The 17,831-nt window shown below is 42.1% G+C and overlaps 1 protein-coding gene across 1 annotated transcript; it reads left to right on the plus strand.

Annotated features, from left to right (window-relative positions):
• Positions 1-2,465: 2,465 nt before the first annotated feature.
• Positions 2,466-13,099, plus strand: TOMM20 (translocase of outer mitochondrial membrane 20). Its single transcript, XM_007452953.1, has 5 exons — positions 2,466-2,586; positions 7,472-7,518; positions 8,101-8,182; positions 11,200-11,342; positions 13,055-13,099. Exons 1-5 carry the CDS (start codon positions 2,466-2,468, stop codon positions 13,097-13,099), a joined length of 438 nt encoding a protein of 145 aa, XP_007453015.1.
• The last annotated feature ends 4,732 nt before the right edge of the window (positions 13,100-17,831 follow it).

Consider the following 17,831-nt stretch of genomic DNA (forward strand, 5'->3'; position numbering starts at 1 on the left):
CGCCTGCATCGGCAGGCGGACTCTCAACCACTGCTCCACCAGGGAAGCCCCTATCCTATTTTATTTAAAACACTGGTGATGGTCCCCTAAGGTCATTCCACAACCCATTAATGATTCCACTCACAAGCAACATGCCTCAGGGATTTCCAGGCTGTTTCTGTTTCAGGATTCTGTGCTTATAGGTATTTTACAAATGTAAAAAAAAAGAAGTATTAAAAACTGTAGTGTGGTTGAGAGATTCAAAGGCACGGGTGTTGCACTAACTGTGCTTTGTATAAATGTGTTGCCTGGTTTATTGGACTCATAGCAGTGACCTCACATTTACATGGCATTTACTCTGTACAACAGGGATACAGAAGAACAGCATGTTCTTTGTTCAGAGTCATAATCTAATGGACAGTCTCAGATTTCCAAGAGGCCTCATGTCATCTGTGTGGCCTTGTGAGTCTTCTGTCCCAACACCCCTGAGGCTCAGGACCTACCTGTATCAGTTGAGGTGCACTTTTTGGGATAGGAAGAATCTGTATGTGTGCGGGATATAAGGAAGAGCTTTTTTTTCCTGTTGTGTGCAATCCTCTGATCTCAATCATTTGCTTTGCTTTGGTGCATATGCCCTTTCACACCCCACCGCAGTCCTGTCAATGCACATGTACCTTTGATCTAATTTCCAGTCCTTTATAGGGTCTCAGGTCCAGGCAGAAGGGCTTTCCTAGGCTTTTGGACTAGGTTAGGAGTTCCAGCTAAATGTTTCCATAGGTACCCTTGCAATAACTAATGACACCAACTACCACAGAGTTGAGCCAAACTAAATAGGTTAAGTGGACAGTCCCCTACAAGACTGCCCTCATGCACCAGTCACAGATGTGGGGGAGGGGTGGTGTCTCCAGGCCACTCTTCTGACCAGCCAGCTACTAATTTGGAGGTTCCTACTACCCTCTCAGGTTCAATAACACTGCAAGGACTCAGAACTCAAGAACATACGTATGATTACAGTTTTATTGTAGCAAAAGGATATAAATCAAAAGCAGCCAGGGGGCTTCCTGGGTGGCGCAGTGGTTAAGAATCCGCCTGCCAATGCAGGGGACACGGTTCGAGCCCTGGTCCGGGAAGATCCCACATGCTGCGGAGCAACGAAGCCCGTGTGCCACAGCTACTGAGCCCGCCGTGCCACAACTACTGAGCCTGCACTGGAGCCCCCGAGCCACAACTACTGAAGCCCGCACGCCTAGAGCCCGTGCTCCCCAACAAGAGAAGCCACCGCAGTTGAGAAGCCCGCTCACCGCAACTAGAGAAAGCCTGCGCACAGCAACGAAGACCCAACACAGCCAAAAATAGAAACAACTCAGCCAGGGACTTCCTTGGCGGTCCAGTGGTTAGGACTCAGTGCGTTCACTGCCAAGGGCCCGGGTTCCATCCCTGGTCAGAAAACTGAGATCCTCCAAGTCCCGTGGGGCAAAAAAACAAAAAACAACCAGCCAAAGGGAAAGACGAGGGAGAGGTCTGGGAGAGTCCCAAATTCAGAGCTTCTGTTCCCTCCCTGTGGAGACCGAAACTTACCCCTCCTAGCACACGGCACACTGACGTGTCACTACACAGAGTAGTGCCAACCGGCCAGACCCCATCAGGAACCATCTCCTTAGCCTAAACTGTCAGGATCCACTATGAATAAAACACATGCCTATCACTCCAAGGTTTTAAAGAGGATCCCGCCTCTGCCTCTTTAAATTTAAACTACATACATAATGTTTTCAGTGGCTATGACAACTTGACAACTCAACGTTTTCTATTTTTTTCCTTCAATCTCTTACCCGTTACACTTTTCCAGGAATCGCTCCATTTAATTTTCTTCCACTCCTGAGGCTATACTGTAACATCATTTGAAATCGTATGGTTTCACTCTTCTGACCAGCCAGCTACTAATCGTATGATTATGGTCCTTGGGGCACAACGGATTGTGACTGAACTTGAAAAGCAAATTCCATTAAATTCAAACAAGAGTCACGGGTTACCTGCATTCTATAAAAAGATGAAGCATTTGTGGTCAGCGACCTTCCTTCTTTGACACAAGTAGGGAGGTCAGCTACCCACGCTTTGGAGTGTGCGCACGACCGCCACGTGCCGCCCTGGTTACATCACGCTCAGCGGCTTTTACAGCAGTGCGCGGCCTCCAGCAAAATCCCGACTCGTACGCGAACAGCGGCGGCATTGGCGGCGGCGGCGGCGGCGGCGGCGGCGCCCAAGCCCCTGCGCAGGCGCAGAAGCAGCACGGGAGCCTCCGCTCAGGCACTGCCGCGGCCATCCCAGAGGGCCTCGGCCACAGGGGCTGGAAGTGACGCATCTCCGCCTTTCCGCGTACCTCGCGGCGGGCGTCGGGGCTCAGCGGCGCGGTTCGCTCCGAGAGTTCTGAGCTAACGGCTTCTCTGCGGGCCCCGCCGACGCCGACCCCGCTCCTCGTTGGAGAGAAGATGGTGGGCCGGAACAGCGCCATCGCCGCCGGCGTGTGCGGGGCCCTTTTCATCGGGTATTGCATTTACTTCGATCGCAAGAGACGGAGTGACCCCAACTTCAAGAACAGGCTGCGGGAACGTGAGTGGGTCCCCTGTCCCCTGGGCCTGATGCCTCCCCACCCCACCCCGGCGTCCCCATCCCCTCCTGCCCCTCGCCGGGCCGCCGCGTGCTGGGCGGCCGCGTGGTGCTGCCGGGTCTGGGGCGGCGAGCTAACAAGCCAGAGAAAGGTGATGGCGCTGGCCGCGCGCTCCCAGGGCTGCTCCCGGCCCTTGTGCCCCGCACGAGTCCCTCCATTTTGGAGGAGCGAGCTTTCCCATTTTGTTTTCCCCAAACACTTTTCGGCGTGTAGATGCATATTTGTTTGTATTATGATTTAGGCCGAGAGTTGTGGTCCTTTTAGCTGTTGATCTTTCTAAACTTCGATTTCTAGCTCGAAAGTTGCGGGGGTTTTTTGTATTTTACGAATTTGTGCTTGAGACCAAATCTGCAAATCCAGCTCGGTTATCGTTCTCAAACGATAAGGTTGCATTCTTAAACCCTCTTGGTAGCTTCGTTCTAAAGGCTTCCAAGATATGAGTGAATGCTATAGAGATTGCAGGGGAGTCCAAAGGGCTTTGCTTCTGTGGCTCAGTCTTATTTCATACCTGCGACATCTTTTAAGAGAGATTTACAAGAGGGGAATCGTGTCACCAAAACCTTTGTGATCTTTGAATCTCGTTTGCAGCAATAGAAGGGCAAATTTGTTGCATTAAAAAATAACTTTGGTAACTTACCTATAGGTTGCTCAGTCAAAACAGCTCCTAAAATTAGAATTTATATGTAAGTTATTAGAGCCCAGGAAGTACGAAGAAGTGATTATCCTATTTAATGATTTACTGCTTAATTAAGCTAAAATAAGGCATTTCACGTGTTCTATAGTCACACGTGGCTAGTGACTACCTTACTGGAAAAGGTGCTCTTATACCATCTACAATATGATATCTGATTCTAGCTCTCCTATGTCTCAGGAAGAAAGGGATATGGAGATAATTTATTTTATTAATGGTTAGGTGGAGTAATGGAAATAGTGCTGTTTTGGATTCAGACACTGTGTTTTCTGGCCCAGGTTAGTCACAGATTAGCATAATCTTGGGCTGAGTCTTAATTTTCTTAGCTTGCAAAATCAGGTAATGCCTCTAGTTGGTTTTTTGAAGATTAAAATATTTGAGGTGCCTGCCACCATTCCTGACATGGAGAAGGCCCTGTAAATGCTGGCTGTAAGTGTAACTGTTGGAATTTAGATAATTTCCCCGTAGTTTCAGAAATAGCTGGGGGGGTGATGGCGTGGATGCAGAGCTCTGTAAAGAATGGATTAACCTTTTTTTCCTTTGGAAACACTACAATCCTATTGTTAAATCTTGAGAAAATGAATTTTTGGTTGAAGAAATCATGAAACTATCATTTTGGACAAATTGAGAAATCTGTTTTCAGAATTTCTTTTCCATCATACTCAATCCATAAATTTTTTTTCTAGTTTCAGCAGTATCCTGATGACTTAAGTGGTCAGGCTTGAATTAGTAGCTGAATAACCCTTGGGCAACGGATTTCAACCTTTAGTTTTCCTCTGTTGTAAAATAGTGTAATGTAGAGTTTAGTACAGTACCTCTGGCACATGGTAGTGGATGAACGCTAAAGATTGTTTATGAATATAATTATTTGATATTTTCTTTACCAAGTAAACCTTATTCAGAGTAATTTTGCAGTCTGTTTAAAGTCTGTATGGTTGACCGATTTTAAGAACTTGATGGCGTTTTGTATTTGTGGAGCGAAATTGATTTCGGTTTAGTTTAATTTCGTGTTTTTCTAGCCTAATTCCTAATAGAATATTTACATCTATAATAAAAGGGCAGCGTTTTTCAAATCAGTGTTTCTGGGGTTTTGTTTTGTGTGTGTGTGTTTTTTTTCTTTTTTAAGGAAAAGAGTTAAGATGTTTAAAATAGTTTTGAGGTTAGATCTGGGATTCTAATTTATTCAGTTTTTTTAAAACCTTCCATTAGTAAGAGCAGATTACCAGAACTCCTACAGCATAATTTATATCTAAATAATCACTAATAAATGAAAATTAATCTACAAATTATAGTGCTAACTACAGATGTTTTTCATTATACAGCACTGTGTAAAATGATTCATCATTTTAAGATATATTGAGTAATCTCATTTAATGAATGCTTTAAGAATGATTTAGATTTGGGGCTTTTTGTAAGTTCATATTTTATGTGGTTTTTTTTAGTCTGTTTTAACTTGTTAGGTTTACACAGTAGCACTTTGGACTGATTTCTAGCAAATATTGAGTCGATTTGCTGATTGAATGTGTAACTCCTTGGTTTTTCAGTGTGTTCTGTGTCCTTTTGTCACAGAGATCCTATTTGATACTGTCCCTGAAAATAAGTTAATGTAACAAGTTAATTGTCTTATAAAAGTAAAGCCAGAATTTTAATCTTATAGCTATAAATTTATACAAGTTAATTGTCTAATAAATTAAACCACAATTTTAATCTTAACAGCTATAAATTTAAAGCAACTAAGTGATCTTAAAATTTGGTAACTATCAAACATTCAACAACAATCATGCGTTCTTCTCCACTCCATTTTTAAAAAAAAAACCTATAAGATTGGAAACTAAGTTTCCTTCTACTGTTTCATTATCATTTTTGTCATTTTCCATAATTCTGACTTAGCATATTGTATTTCTCTGTTTATTCCACAAACTTTCCAGGTTTACTTCTGAGGTGCTGTAACATGGCGATGATAATAGGGTTACTATGAGGATAAAATAAACTAATTAATAACATTTAGAATAGTGTCTGGCGTGTAACATCTAAAACAGGTGCTTACCCTTAACATCCAAGTGTTCCATGTCCAATTCCTCTGTGAAGTCTTTCTCTTCTAGTTGTAGCACCCTCCCAGCACTAGGCTGTACCGTGATACTTAGTAATTAGTTAATGTAGTCTGGTTATCAGTCATTATTTTCTGCCTGAAGAGGGCTGAACGAAACCCTTAGTTAAGCAAATTGGGGGTAGAATATATTATGCGTTCTGTTTCCCCACAGTTGCCCAGTGATGAACACCTAGCAAAGGTAGCTGGTGGGGAAAATAGGCAGTCTTCAAAATAATATGTAAGATAGCTTTAATCTATATTTTTTTGTTGAAAGTGCTAAGACAGTTTTTAAGCCTTAGAGTTGTAGCACTTTATGTAATCTGGGGGCTAGAGTTGGCCAGAGACACTGGTGTGGTTAAACCTAGTTTGTAAGTGTAGATTAGAAAAGGTTCCCTGGCTGTAGTAAATTAACCATCTGTCTCTGCACTTAGGCAAGCAGGTCACTTGCCTCTTTAGTCATGTATTGAAATTTGGATTTATAGAATGCCTTAAGGTTTCAAGAGGACATTTGCACCGTCTCAATACACTGAATGTTTATATCTCACGATACCAACCAGGCACTGTTTGAAAATACATTGACTCATTTAATCCTCATATCAACTCTATGAAGCAGGTATTGTTCATAAACCAGTTGTTACATACAGAGAAGGAGAGACACCGGTTAACTGTAACTTGCCCAAGGTTACACTGCTAGTCAGTGGAAGATCTGGGATATAAAGGAAGCCCGAGCTTCCTTGTGCCAACACTCTTTCACACAGGGTGCACAATTAAACAACAACTTAAAATACTGTTAGTGTCCTATTATTGATTTGGTTTTAAGGGTTGACTAACAGATTTAAATAACATCACTTACTCCTAAGATTTGTAGAATTGCTATTTCATATCAAAAAACAAACAAAAAACCAAAACAACTTACAGACTTCAGGCAGAGGGGTTTTTTTCCTTAACTAGCTGGCAGTAGTTGAATTAAGAATCATTTCTGAGTGCTACCCTTCTTCCCTCTTATTTTTGCCAAATGCTTAGGGTGTACAATTAAACAACAACTTAAAATACTGTTAGTGTCCTATTATTGATTTGGTTTTAAGGGTTGACTAACAGATTTAAATAACATCACTTACTCCTAAGATTTGTAGAATTGCTATTTCATATCAAAAAACAAACAAAAAACCAAAACAACTTACAGACTTCAGGCAGAGGGGTTTTTTTCCTTAACTAGCTGGCAGTAGTTGAATTAAGAATCATTTCTGAGTGCTACCCTTCTTCCCTCTTATTTTTGCCAAATGCTTAAAAACTATGCTTTTTTTTTTTTTTTTTTTTAAAGAAAACTGTCAAATGCTGGGGGTTTTGTTGGTTTTGTGTTTTTTTTTGTTTTTGTTGTGGTTTTGTTTTTTTCCCTATTTAAGAATGCCAGGGGGCTTCCCTGGTGGCGCAGTGCTTGAGAGTCCGCCTGCCGATGCAGGAGACGCGGGTTCGTGCCCCGTTTCGGGAAGATCCCACATGCCGCGGAGCGGCTGGGCCCGTGAGCCATGCCACTGAGCCTGCGCGTCCGGAGCCTGTGCTCCGCAAATGGGAGAGGCCACAACAGTGAGAGGCCCGCATAACGGAAAAAAAAAAAAAAAAAAAAAAGGAATGCCAGGTAGTTTTCAAAAGTCAGTAAAGGCAGAGTCTGTTATATTTTAGCAATAAAGCTCCGAAACAACAGTGGCTTGAGTTTTGTTTGTGTTTCATGTCCTGTGTAGGTTGAAGGTGGGAGGAGAGGCTTGCTTTGTTTATGATAATTACTCAAGGGACCCAGCTGCGGGGACTGTCTCCATCTTGTAAACTGCTCATCCTGGTGCCTGAGAGGGAAGGAAAGCGCTTCTGCCCAGAAATGTCCTAGTGTCCATAGCTCATTGACCAGAACTATTTTTATGACCCTGACAAATCACAAGAAGAGAGCTTGAGTCAGGCATGGTTTGCAAATAGAATGAATGACTGCCACAGCATTTAGACTTCCTTTGATTCCCATTTTAATAATGATGAAATGAAAATATTACCTTTCTTGCAGGAAGAAAGAAACAGAAGCTTGCCAAGGAGAGAGCTGGACTTTCCAAGGTAATAATCTCTTTTAGAGAAACAGTTATTTTACAGTCTACTTCAAATGTGTATTTTGAGAATGCTAATTGGTATCAGACATTGATTTTCTGTTTTAAAATATATATATATATTTTTTTTTTTTTTTGCGGTACGCGGGCCTCTCAACTGTTGTGGCCTCTCCCGTTGCGGAGCACAGGCTCCGGACGTGCAGGCCCAGCGGCCATGGCTCACAGGCCCAGCCGCTCCGCGGCATGTGGGATCTTCCCAGACCAGGGCACGAACCTGTGTCCCCTGCATCGGCAGGCGGACTCTCAACCACTGCACCACCGGGGAAGCCCTGTACTCTTTACCTTTTACTCTAGGTTTGATTCACAGTTTTCTAAGAACAAATACCACTTTGATCAAAAAGTATTTTTTCTTGCATTTATTTGAATGTAGATACTAGCCTCTAATCCTTGTGAGTGTTGTTGAAGAATGAATTTCTTTTTGTCAGTTTTCATAATGAGCTATTCAGTTGTTTTTAGTGGCATGATTTTTTGTATTGTTTATATCCCTGGAGTAATTTTGGTATCAGTTACTAAATATTCTATTTCTAAACAGTTACCTGACCTTAAAGATGCTGAAGCCGTTCAGAAATTTTTCCTTGAAGAAATACAGCTTGGTGAAGAGTTACTGGCTCAAGGTAATTAATATTCATTAAAAGACTAGGAAACAAGATAAAATTCTTCACACTAATATAAACTTACGGTGATGAGGGGCTTTTTTAATGTAGTGTGGGCTATTTTTTAAAAAGATACTGTAAATATTTCAAGACAAGTTTTTAGGCATTTAATAATATGAGACATTTAATAATATGAGGACAAGTAATCTTTACAAATGAGGTTGCTTTTAAGTACTTTAGAGAATACAGTCATAGTGTAATATATAAATAGTGACTGAAAGAATATCTGGGAGTATAATTCCCTCAACTGCTTCATCTAACCTTCAGGTCTTTTCTAGTACTTACAGGAAGGAATGGCCAATATAATAAGAGAAGGTTGAAGGTTAAATTACCTGGTCAGAAGTATTTATAAATACTTTTACTGTCAGATTAGCTTTTATCTCAAAGTAGCTTTGAAGTAGTTTCTGTCATTAATAAAAATAGTATCAAGTGTCAACTTGTTTTTCTTATTCTCGCTGTTATAATAGATTTAGATAGTATTGAACTACATGATGCAGGTCATTTGTGGGGGTTCTTTTTCCCTTTTTTTTTTGTGGGGAGAAATTAAAGGTTTACGATGGTGATACTACTTTTTATCATGTCTCCCGTTTCATAAGAAATAATTCTTGAGAGAGGTAAGGGAGGCAGTAATTGTTTTTTATTTGTTTGGTATAGTAAGCTGCTAATATTTATACATTAAAATGGAAATGTCTTACTAGGAAATGATTGACTTTTTTCACGGTATAAGAAAAATATGAAGTTTAATCATAGGGCAAGGTAAAGCACTTAAATCCTCATAAGGATCATTTGAGAGGCAATGACTATATTACTTTAATATCTAAAAAGAAAAGCATGTATAATGATATGTGTCTAAGGATAGAGCGTATGTTTGGGTTATATTGGAGATCCATGTACTGTGGGCATCTGTCTATTTGTCTTTAGCCTTTAGATCCAGATGGAAAAGAAAAGTTAACTCATGGTGGGGGGGGATGGGAGGGTCAAGGAAGGGTAGGGAAGAGTTGTTCTTTTTCCCAGGCGTATGTTGGTCCCGTTTCAGCCCAGCACACCCAGTGGGGTACTTAACTCAGCTGCCAAGCTGCCTTTTCTTCTGGTGGAATCTACCAACCCAGCCTGAGGTAGAAGACTCAGGTGGTTAGAATTCGGGAAAAGTAAGCCATGAGAAAGCATAAGCAGCTTAGGCAGTGAGCGTCATTGCTTGGCAAGGCGTCCTGCGTCCAGGGGTCTTCCGTAAGCACACTCGCTTAGCTGAGCAAGAGCTCGTCTCAGGATATGTGAATGCGATCGGAGCTGCAAGGGCAGAGGGGAAACGGTTTGTTTCCCTGCGCTGAATTGCTGTGGCTGTTCATGAGTGGTTTCCAGTGTGTTTAGAAGTTTTAGGAGGTGTCTCAGAGGATCCCTTGTGTTCTACACATAGCCCTCTGGTATAGTCACTCTATTTCCGTTTAATAATCGGAATTCATATCCTCAGACAACAGTGTGATCCCGTCTGTTGCCTGTAAGTTCAGTGGCATGAGGATTCACTGGCCATGTGGCATCTTAATTTCCAAGTCGGTGGAGCCATTGTGTCCCCGATGGAAGTCCCGTCTTATGTGGAAGACCTAAGTCTTATATTTTCCGTTTTTAATGCTTCATTGTAGAGTTAATGGTTTCTTCAGTTTGAATACTTCAAATGAAAATGCTAGGTGGAGGCAGTTCCTCCTCATTTACTAGAGTCTTTACTCCCTTGTTTGGTCACATTCTTACTCAGGGCTGGAAAACTGTTTACTGGTTTATTATATTTGTTTGTTTTTTTAAGTTTAATTTTTATTTTTTTGGTTTATTATAGATGATAGTACTGAGGGGCAGCCAGACAGAAGAGAGGCGTAGGGTTAGGGGGTGGGGACTTTCACGCCTTCTCTGGAGGTGCCGCCCTCCTAGCACTTCGATGTATTCACCAACCCAGAAGCTCAGGAAATAATTTCTTGACATAATCAGAATTTGTTCAGTTTCACGGAAAGAGTTACAAATGGCACAGTCCCTACATTAAATTGCCAACAAACTAAGATTAAAAATCAGTGAGTAGGAGAACCAGTGAAAAAGTCTACAACAGAAAATGAGTTAGCTACCAATCAGGGAAACATTTTCACGTCTCCTTCAGGCTGCATCTTGAATTCCCTGAGAGGGAGGGCCTAGGCATTGGGGAAAGGGAGAGCATTCTGCTCAACACAGCAGTGTTTCATACCAAATGGTGACTTCCATCTTGTAACACTTGGTTTGTTCTTCCTCTGCTCTGTCTTAAAAGGATTATATGATGTTTTCAATGCTGTTGGTATTATAAAACATACCACTTGATATCTGGCTATCAGGTCAGCAAAAGTTGTAGCAACATCATGTGTGAAGGTAGCTCAAGATGACAAGTTGACTGCGATTGAGGTCCTGTAAATGTGTAAACGTATCCAGGATTGTTTGGCATTGTTTGCTGTTGGATCTGCAGAGAGGATGACTGCCAGTGATGACTAGGTTCAGAAGAGAGTAAAGGCCTTTAGGTGTCTACTTACATGTGGTGATATTCATACAGTATAAGGGATTAGTTTAAAGTGAAATTGGGCCTGTCTACCTCAGTCCCCCAATCTTCCATTTCTCTTTTCTCATAGAAAATATTGTTTCATTGTTAGCAGTTTCTTACGTATTCTTAGTATATAAATAGTAATAAATTTGGACATATCTTTTTTTTTTAAACTTGGACATTTCTGTACCTTATTTTCCCCCCTTTGTATGTGTGTTGGAGTCCCTTCAATATCAGTACATGTAATCTGACTCATTCTTGTTCATGGCTTCTTAATCAGTTATATGAGTGTGCTTACTATATTTTCTAGGTTTTACTTGCACAGTGTTTTTGGTCATATTCACTTGGAGATACAGTGAAGACTTTAGGGTTGAATTTTGAACAAAGGCAAAGGCTTTTCCAGTCTCATGTTATGTTTATGTAAATCTTCCAGGTGAATATGAGAAGGGTGTGGACCATCTGACAAATGCAATTGCTGTGTGTGGACAGCCACAGCAGTTACTGCAAGTGTTGCAGCAAACTCTTCCACCACCAGTGTTCCAGATGCTTCTGACTAAGCTCCCAACAATTAGTCAGGTAAAGATTTGAAATGTTATGAAATAAGTGAGTGGAATCTGAGCGTTAAATGTTTAGGGCCATTGGCACTTTAAACAGGAGCCTAGTGGGCGTGATGACATCATGAGACTCTCCTCCAGGAGATGGCAGTGCTTGACCTTTTCTTCCCTAAGAGAAACGCATCCAAATGAGGGGGCATAAAATCTAGTGATTGTGCCCAGGAGGTCGATTAGGAATTATGGCTCTTAGTGTCAAATCTCAGGCCTTAGTATTCAAATCATCAAATTCAGGCCACTCCCAGCTACTTTCTGAACCTAGCTTTCTGCCTCTTGCAGTTAAGGGGCCTGGCAGAGGCCAGAGGAGCCAAGGTGGCACAGCTTGGAAGTCAGGTCATAAAGGGCTCTGGGTTCCCTCTGACCTCACTTGTCTGAAGGCCCCAGTGTCTCTGCTGCTGCTGAGGTGGGCTTCAAGTTTGGAGCTATTCGACTGCATCCCATTTAAATAAGAGGTTAAGCATAACTTAGGAGTTAATTAGCATGCTCATTTTAAATCCTTCTCAAGGAGCCCGAATGAATCTACTTTTTGGAATATCGTGTCTATTAAATGAATTTTCATCTTTGATATAATTAAAAATTAGTAAAATGACTGATTAATTCTTTAAACTCATCTCTACAGTTCTTTAATCTTTACTCATCTAGACTGGAAAGGGACTGAAAAGAAAAGGGTCCTAAAGATTTAAGGGAATGGGCCTAGAGTCTCTCATACAGAGTGTAGTAAGTCAGAAAGAGAAAAACAAATACCGTATGCTAACACATGTATATGGAATCTTAAAAAAAAATGGTCCTGATGAACCTAGGGGCAGGACAGGAATAAAGACACAGATGTAGAGAATGGACTTGAGGACACGGGAGGGGGAAGAGTAAGCTGGGACGAAGTGAGAGAGTAGCATGGACATATACACACTACCAAATGTAAAATAGATAGCTAGTGGGAAGCAGCCGCATAGCACAGGGAGATCAGCTCTGTGCTTTGCGACCACCTAGAGGGGTGGGATAGGGAGGGTGGGAGGGAGATGCAAGAGGGAGGGGATATGGGGATATATGTATACATATAGCTGATTCACTTTGTTATACAGCAGAAACTAACACAACATTGTAAAGCAGTTATGCTCCAATAAAGATGTTTAAAAAAAATTAGAGAAATATAAGGAGTTTGAATCTTTTTTATTTTAGACTAATGTGGTTCCCAGTCAGTTGTCAGAATTCTCTGTCTAAGATTATCTGTCTTTTGAAAGACAGCATAGCATAGTGCTTTTGGGTAATTGACCTGAGGATGATGTCCTTGTATAATGACCGTGACCATTTACAGGCAGAAAAGGGAAATGTTTGGAGGATAGAATGATCAGTATAGCACTAATTGGTATTTCTTCCTGTGGGAGTGAAAAGAGATCTTAAATTCTTATTTGGTTTTAGTTACAAAATTGACTAACATGTAACACGATATAATGTTATGGTTCCTTTGTTGACTTGAATTTTGAGATGGGACTGACAGTGATCTTTATTTTCTCAGATAAAAACAACGTATGAAGTGTTAAATGTTGATATCTCAGTATGGGTAAACCTCAGCAAGATTTGATTCAGAGATTTGATACAAAGAGCATTTTATGTTGAACTTAGAATCCTGATTAAATGCTTATCATACTTCTAAAAATTAAAAATTCTTTTCTCTTTCAGAGAATTGTAAGTGCTCAGAGCTTGGCTGAAGATGATGTGGAATGAGAAATAAATGTCAACGTAATAATCTCAATTTAAAAATATTTTTAAAATCTGAACTTGGAAGATGATCAGCTCTGGGGGAGTAAAGGGCAGATATGCTTCTTATGGACTGTCCTACACTGGGATCTACCGAAGTTAGTCTTTGTGTAAATCCATTTGTCGTTTTATTTATTTTTCTCAGTGAAAAGTGTATTTTGATAGGTTTTGATTTTATAAATACACTATCAGTTACCGAGATATGGATTTTGTTCATTCCTAAAACGTGCAATTAGAATGTACATATATAACATCACATTACTTACATTAAAAATACCCAATGCTCAGTTTTGAAAGATAGGCCAAAAAAAGTGTAGAAGCAAACTGAAGAATGCACTTTTTTCTTTTAAGCTAGTACAGTTCGCTGTACATCAGATGATTGGATGGAAACTTGATTGTGTATTAAAACTGAGCATTAAAATCTTTAAGAGATTCTTTCCATTTAATCTCTTAAATATGTCTAATGTGCTGCTGTGCTATAGTAACTTCACTCCCACCGTTGATTATATCAGTGGGCCTAATGTGTTCCGGATATTTATCTCCTTGTATTTTAGATATGTGTAATTGCAAATAGCACCAGGAATTAGATCTGTGTACACCCTTAATCTAGCTGAGTAAGCTTCGCCAGTTAATGTCTGCCCACATTTATAAAATGAGGGAATTGGTCTGCTGATTCAGCTTCTAATTCCTTTGGTTCTGTTCAGCATTTTCAAATCCCTTTTTCTGAGGGATATATCTGTTTGGGCAACCAGCCCTTGCATTTTTTAATACTCTGAATTTTGCATGCTTGCCTGACTTAGTATTTCTGAATTGATTTTTTTTTTTTAAGGTATAACTTGTGTTGATTTTCACTGAAATCATGGTTCTGTCACTACTTTTGTAAATTAATCTGAAATTTAACCTTCAAGGTAGCTGGGACAATATGCTTGTAAAAGTGTGTGTTCCCCTTTGCTTTTATCGTCAGTGTACCTCCTGAATCCCCTTCTAGCCTGATTCACTTATCTTGTTACGGGAATAAGGTATAACTTTGTGGCTGAAGACTTGCAAAGAATGAAGATATTGGGACCTTTTATTCTCAAAATAGTGACATTATCTGCAGCCACAGACTCAGTATCAGACCTGAGAATAAAGATCCTTGGTACTTAGTGGTGTTTGTTGAGCATTTCTCGTTGTACTGGTTGCTTTTATTCTGTCTGAATGTAGAGAGACCTTTTCTGTGTATTAGACATTTTGTTTTTCTTAAAAACTTTAACTGCAGGGTTTTGTGGTGGTTGGGATGTAGTGGGAAGAGTTTGGAGTGTGGTTCTAGTTTCTCCCTCTGGATAGCTGCCAGCCTTGGGCAAGTCCACATGACATCTCAGCTCCAGTATTCTTTCTCATCTGTAAAATAAGACCATCAGACTAGGTCCCTTGCACATTAAAGGACTCTTCCTTAGGAACCTTCCAGGTTTTTGATTCTGAACCATAAACAGTGTGCTTTTTTCAGTGACAACCCTGCATGCTTTTTGAGGGGTGAGGTGGAGTGGGGTGACCAGTTCAAACATGTGTTGGTAGGTTCATTTTCCTAGTAGGATCCCCAATCCAGAACAGTATAGTGGTGATTCGTCAGTAATTGACCGTGCAGCTAGGAAACACTCTTCTGTCCTGCATCTTCCCAGACGGGGGATGGACTTGGGGCAGTCAGAGGGATTGTAGGTGGGGAAAGAGCAAGGGGCAGACAGCTTGGCAAGAGAGGAATGGACCCAGGAAAACTTAAGGACTGGCTGGAGGAGTGTGAGGGGTCAACTTAGGTTTATTTTAGGAGGGAATGAAGACTATGTGCCCTTGTGAACTGTAGTGCAGCCCAAGCTGGGTATCACTTGGCTTTCTGAGAAATAATCAGCATTAATGCTCTCTGAAGGTAGTGATATCCTTACTTTAGAGCTGATTATGCCAAGTACATCTTATTTGAGTGACAGCTTTGGTGCTTTAAAATTAGGTACCACTTTTGAAAGCTAGCTATGTTGTGTTGAAAACAACAACCAATACCAAAAAAGTTTTTCCGTCTAGACAAATAATTGCTGAACACTCTTTACTATCTAAAGTTTTACACAATGATGGAACCAGGCGGTGGGGATGCTGGGTGAATGGTGCTTAATAACCCAAGATTTAAGTAGCTTGGTCGTTCCCATGTGCTAATGTTGCAGCACACTTAGATCTTTGGAAATGGAAATGTTAGTGCACATTGGCATTCTTCCTTGGGCAGAGATCTGTTGTTTTGGTTCCACAATTTGTGCTTAAATTCTTCAACTCTTATTTGGTTGGTCTTTATGTTTTCTAACTCTGCTAAAAACTTCTTGGAACTTCTTGCACTGTGCATCCATTCTTTTCCTGAGTTCTTGGATCATCTTTACAGTCATTACTTGAGCTCTTTCCAGTAGATTGGCTGCTGCACTTTACTACTAAATTTATATCTTAATTCACCATATCTGTATAAATTCACCAGTTCCACATCTGTGAAATCTCTAGGCCTTGCCTTCGTTTCTGCTGATTCTCGGAGTCGCTGGCACCCTCATGGTCCCTCGTGCCTCTGGGTTCCGCGTCTGCGTGTGCTGTCTTTGCATCAGCCTCTGTCAACCCATACGTAGTAGCTTAGTTACGTTTCTCGACCCCTCTGTGGTAGATGTCCTTTGTGTCCCAGTACAGGACCAGGGTAGGTAGTGAGCTGTGTTTGCAGACTCAGTAGTTTCCCGGCCGCTGCCGTCTGCCCCCTAGTGGCCGAGGCTGGTCTAGAGGTTTGCGCGCGCTTCCTGCCGGTGCCCGGAAGGGGAGGGGCTGGTGCTCACCCGCTGGTGGGCGCGGCTGGGTCTAGGCCTAGTGGCGTGTGTGGAGGTGGCCCTGGGCTGCAGTTGAGGCGGCCTGTCTGCCCATGGGTGGGGCTGGGTGCCCGCCCTGTGGGTGCTTTGGCCTGAGGCGCCCCGGAGTTGGAGCCTGCAGGCTGTTGAGTGGGACCAGGTCTCCGGGACCAAGGACCCAAAATGTCTGCCAGCAGCATTTATGACCCCAGAGAGAGCCGCAGACGCCCGCTACCTCCCGAGGAGACCCTCCAAGACCCGCAGGTAGGTCGGGCTCAGGCTGCTGTGCAGTCATGCCGTTGTCACGCGAGGGAGCTTGCGTGCGCCCTCCCGGAGCAGAGTCTCCTCTTCCTTCCCTCCCCGTCCTGTGGGGCTCCTGCGATGAAGCCGCACCGGCCTTCCCAGCCAAATGCCCTCCCGATGCCAGACCCCCCGGCTGCGGAGCCTGCCGTAGGGCTCCGCGCTCACGCGGGGGCGAGGCTCTGCGATGTAAGTGTCCTCTCGCTGGGGTCGCCCGCTCAGCTGGTGTGGGACTTGATGGTGGCGAGAGGGCGCCTCTCTGACCTTCTCGTGCTTCCTTCTTTATGTCCTTGGGTGTAGAATGTCTTCTGGTAGCTGCCAGTCGTTTTAATCGACGGTTGTTCAGCAGTTGGTTGTCGTTTTGTTGTGCTCCTCCGCTGTCGTCTCCACAGTTTGTACTTAAAGAGCACTTAAAACGGGGGCTTACCTGGCAGTGTCAGCGCTGTTCTGTTAGATAAATAGAACTTAGGTTCACACCTCACTTCTGTAAAGTGTGTAAAACCTGGTACAGTGTGTGTGGTGGGCAGTCGGTAAACATTGGAGTCCTCTTCTTCCTCAGTAAACTTGATGGTTTCTCATCTTGCCTGCCTTTCTGACCTTGTTGACTCAGCCTATGGACCAGAGTGTGTGTGAATGTCAACGCAGAAGAGATTTTTCAGAAAATTGGTATATCATGCAGATACACAAAATTTCCTTTCTTGTAACGTAAAAAATGCAGTTTTATTATTGCTTGTGCCTCAGCTGCTTAAGTGATATTAAAAGGCTTGGAGAAAATTTTGGCTTGGTGTATGTCTGCAGAAGTGAATTCTGCTGAATTTGATGATTCAACGTAGAATCAAGTTTCTTGGTTACCATCCCTTTGAGAAAGTTGACAGTTCTGCAGCTTCTCCCCAGGAAAATGCACACTTGCCTTTGACTTAAGGGGGATCACAGATGCCAGGTTAAGGACCCCTGCTTTAGTGTCAACAGGTGAGGATTCTGTAGTAGTGTTTTCCCAGCCTTAGATATATTAGAATCATCTGATTTTGATGGAAGCCTTGTTAAAGCAGATTGCTGGGCCCGACACTGGCCAGCAAGTCTGGGCCAGGAACACATATCAATCAGCATTTCTAGCAAGTTCGCTGGTTTTGGTGATGTTGCTTGTCTTGGGTCATGAATGTGACGCAGACGGTGACGCTCAGTGAAGTGGAAAATGTGAATAGGAAATCCTTATTAGAGAACACCAGCTGTGATAAAGTCACAGATGATGTACTGTATGTAGCACTCTGAAAGTGAGACATGTGCTTAAAAAAACCTGCCGACTGTAGCAGAATGTAATTATTTGGGAGCTCCCAGTACAGACCATCAGTTATCAGACTTTATGTTCAAGATAGGCCAGGCCATTAAAAAAATGCATTTTAGGAATTTTTTTCAGAAAATAACCCATCGACTAGACAGGTCAACTAAACAGAAATCACATTCCCTAAGCATGTAAGTTGTGAGTTTTTAAGTTTTTACTCCACATTTATGTCTTTGAGTGAATCAAATGGATTTTTTCCCTTTTTAGATTCAGGTTTTCTGGAGCA

The sequence above is a fragment of the Lipotes vexillifer genome, unplaced genomic scaffold (genome assembly GCF_000442215.2).
Source record: "Lipotes vexillifer unplaced genomic scaffold, Lipotes_vexillifer_v1.1 scaffold1088, whole genome shotgun sequence".
Classification (NCBI taxonomy): Eukaryota; Metazoa; Chordata; class Mammalia; order Artiodactyla; family Lipotidae; genus Lipotes; species Lipotes vexillifer.